This window comes from Physeter macrocephalus, unplaced genomic scaffold, assembly GCF_002837175.3.
Source record: "Physeter macrocephalus isolate SW-GA unplaced genomic scaffold, ASM283717v5 random_1563, whole genome shotgun sequence".
NCBI classification, from domain to species: Eukaryota; Metazoa; Chordata; class Mammalia; order Artiodactyla; family Physeteridae; genus Physeter; species Physeter macrocephalus.
Window position 1 is genome coordinate 19845 of NW_021146618.1, and position 2746 is coordinate 22590.

General features: G+C 58.8%; 1 protein-coding gene across 1 annotated transcript; it reads right to left on the minus strand.

Annotated features, from left to right (window-relative positions):
* Positions 1–75: 75 nt before the first annotated feature.
* On the minus strand, positions 76–1798 carry GPR182 (G protein-coupled receptor 182). The gene has a single exon (XM_024122789.2). The coding sequence runs from the start codon at positions 1408–1410 to the stop codon at positions 76–78; it is 1335 nt and encodes a 444-aa protein (XP_023978557.2). The 5' UTR covers positions 1411–1798.
* Positions 1799–2746: the final 948 nt, after the last annotated feature.

Genomic DNA, 2746 nt, shown 5'->3' on the forward strand with positions numbered 1-2746 from the left:
CCCCCCCCCCCGCCCAGATCTCTCACCTACACTTCTAGCTTTCTACTTGGCTGGTAAAGGAGACTGGAATCTTCCTCAGCTGGCTATAATAGCCAGAGGAGCAGAGGTGGGTGGGGTGTCTGCTGCCTGGAAGTTCAGGCTTGGGTGGTGGCGGGGGCTGGCTGCAGGGGGCTGGCTGCCCTCCTTGGTGATGACGATGGAATGCTGGGTGGAGGAGGAGGAGGAGGAGGAAGCATGTCTGCCCTCCCTGGCCTGGACCTTGGGAAGGTAATGGACCACAGCGTTGAGCAGCCGGCCCCGGAAGCTCGGGCTGAGAAAGTTGTACAGGATGGGGTTGACAACGCAGTGGAGCATGGAGAAGCAGTCGATGATGTCGTAGAAGAAGTAGAGCAGGTGGGCCAGATAGCAGTGGAGGGCGATGTGGGTCCCGTGCAGTGTGATCAGCAGCAGGGTCACATGGTAGGGCAGCCAGCAGATGACAAAGACGGTAATGTAGGCACACACCAGCAGGCAGTGGCGCCGGCCCTCGGGCTGTCCTGCCCGCCGAAGCCGGCAGGCCGTCAGCACGTTGAAGACCGCAATGAGAGGGAAGGGCAGCAGGAAGCCCAGGACGGTGGTGGACAGGGCCACCGCCAGGGCCCACGTGCTGTACGTTTCAAAGGGCGCCATGAAGAGGCACATGGGCTCAAAGCTCTCCACCAGCCGGATGTGGACCACCTCGGGCAGCGGGATGAGGGCCGAGAGGACCCAGACCCCGGCACACACGGCCCGCCGCCCTCGGTGCTGGTGGCGCTGCCAGGAGGGAGAGGCGTTGGTGAGGGTGACGTAGCGGTCGATGCTGAGGCACACCAGGAAGAAGATGCTGCTGTACATGTTGGCAAAGTAGAAGTAGTGAGTGAAGCGGCAGGAGAAGCTGCCCCAGAGCCAGGTGTAGTCCAGCGTGACCTCCAGCATCCACACGGGCAGAGACAGGACGATGCCCAGGTCGGCGATGGCCATGTTGAGGACGTAGAGGCGCAGCAGCCCTGCGCGGGCCGCCCCGCGCCAGTTGACGCAGATCACCAGGAGGTTCTCCACCAGCCCGACCACGAAGACAGCCAGGTAGAGCACGAAGAGGGCCACTCGCTTGGTGCTCTCGCTGAGCTCCATGTGGCACTCGGGCAGGGTGTGGTTGAAGAAGTGGAGCAGTTCCGTCCAGTTGTGGATCTCTCCCGCCTCGCTGGCGGGCGCCACGCTGGGCCCCGTGGCCGACATGAGGACCAGCGAGTGCCTAGTGGGGAGAAGGGAGGGTTGGAAGAGAGAGTAGGCCTCGAAAGCAGCCTGGTGTTCCCAAGGTCGCAGGCCACAGGGGCCAGGAGGCTTTGGGGAAAGATTCTGCGTCTGAAGAGGCAAGAAAGGGAAGTGTAACATTCAAACCGTGAATAAACAGCACACGACTCACTGCCGGCTCTAACCCACGAACAGAAATATTTTGTTAAGGGGTCTCAGTGGTGGGAGAGACCAGAGGCCAAACGCTTTCTCCCCGGCCCGGCCAGTCCCGCGCTCCTCCAGCCCAGGTGGGCTCAACCTCCACTTCTCTCCTGGCGCTTCACCCTTTGGCCCTTTCACACAGGCCTTCCTTAGGGGCTCTTGCTCTGTCTTGCTATTTGGGCCTTGCGTACGGGACACACATACACAAACACAGACACAGACACGCACACACACCTCCAGTTCATCCCTGGGAACATCTGTGGATCATGCAGGAAAGCCAATTGTCTCCAAACTCCACTGCCTTCTTCCCTGAGAGAGGGCAACACTCACCTGAGTTTCCCTGTTGGGAGCACGTCCGGTCCTGGAGGGCCGGCAGCTCTGGACTGCTGTGGAGCTGCGGGGAGGCTGGAGGGACCGTGGCCGTGGGGCTGGCTTTGCTGCGGGCTTCAGGGCCGCCCTTCTCATCCGGGAAGCAGTATCACTGGCTGAGGCTCTGTGGGAGAGGGTCGGGGTTTTTCCTGCCTTCCCCCAATCCAGTTAGAGGGGAAGTCACAGCGAAACATCCAGTGTAGCGGTGACAGGGAGGAGTCAGGCTGCCAGCGTTAAATTCCAGACTCCTGTGGCTGTGTGAATTTACCTCTTTAAGCCTCAGTTCTCTCCTCTGCAAAATGGGACAGCAATAGTATCTACTAATATGGGTGTCTGCGAGAATTAAATGAGCCATCAAAGTGACGTGCTAATGCTTTACGTATGTATGTATTTTCCACCCGATAAATGGGATTGGCGTCCCACTCTCCCCTGTCTGTCTTGATACCTACTGAAGCAGAACTGGATGGGGGTGGGAGGGCTAAAATAAATCTGAAAATTATTCAGACATAATCACTCTGGCTCTTTTGCTGAATGGCCACCCCTGCCATTCCCCCAGCCTTCACTTTGTGATATGAGGTGAGAATCTGGAGAGAGAGGTAGACTGAATGTGGGTGGGGAAGGGGCTGTGTCGAGCTTCGGGGAGACTCCTGGATGGGGAGGGGAAGGAGAACAGCATTCTCCCCCCTACAGCTCATACTGCGCTGGCCAAGTGTGGACGAGAGAGAGAGGGAGAGAGAGAGAAGACAGACAGACACCAGGCTTCTCTCTCCCTCCAAGCCAAGGGGAAGGCTTGGAGCCCCCGGATTTGTGTTGTTGGTGAGTGTCAGCAGAGCATCCTGCTTCTCAGAGCTCTTTCACCTCAGTTAGTCACTTGATCCCTGAGGTACCTCTGTGGGGAGGGAGGATG

What these genes read in the sequence shown, in the direction of transcription:
- GPR182 (XM_024122789.2), bottom strand. Translation starts at nt 1,410, where the DNA reads ATGTTACACTTCCCTTTCTTGCCTCTTCAGACGCAGAATCTTTCCCCA.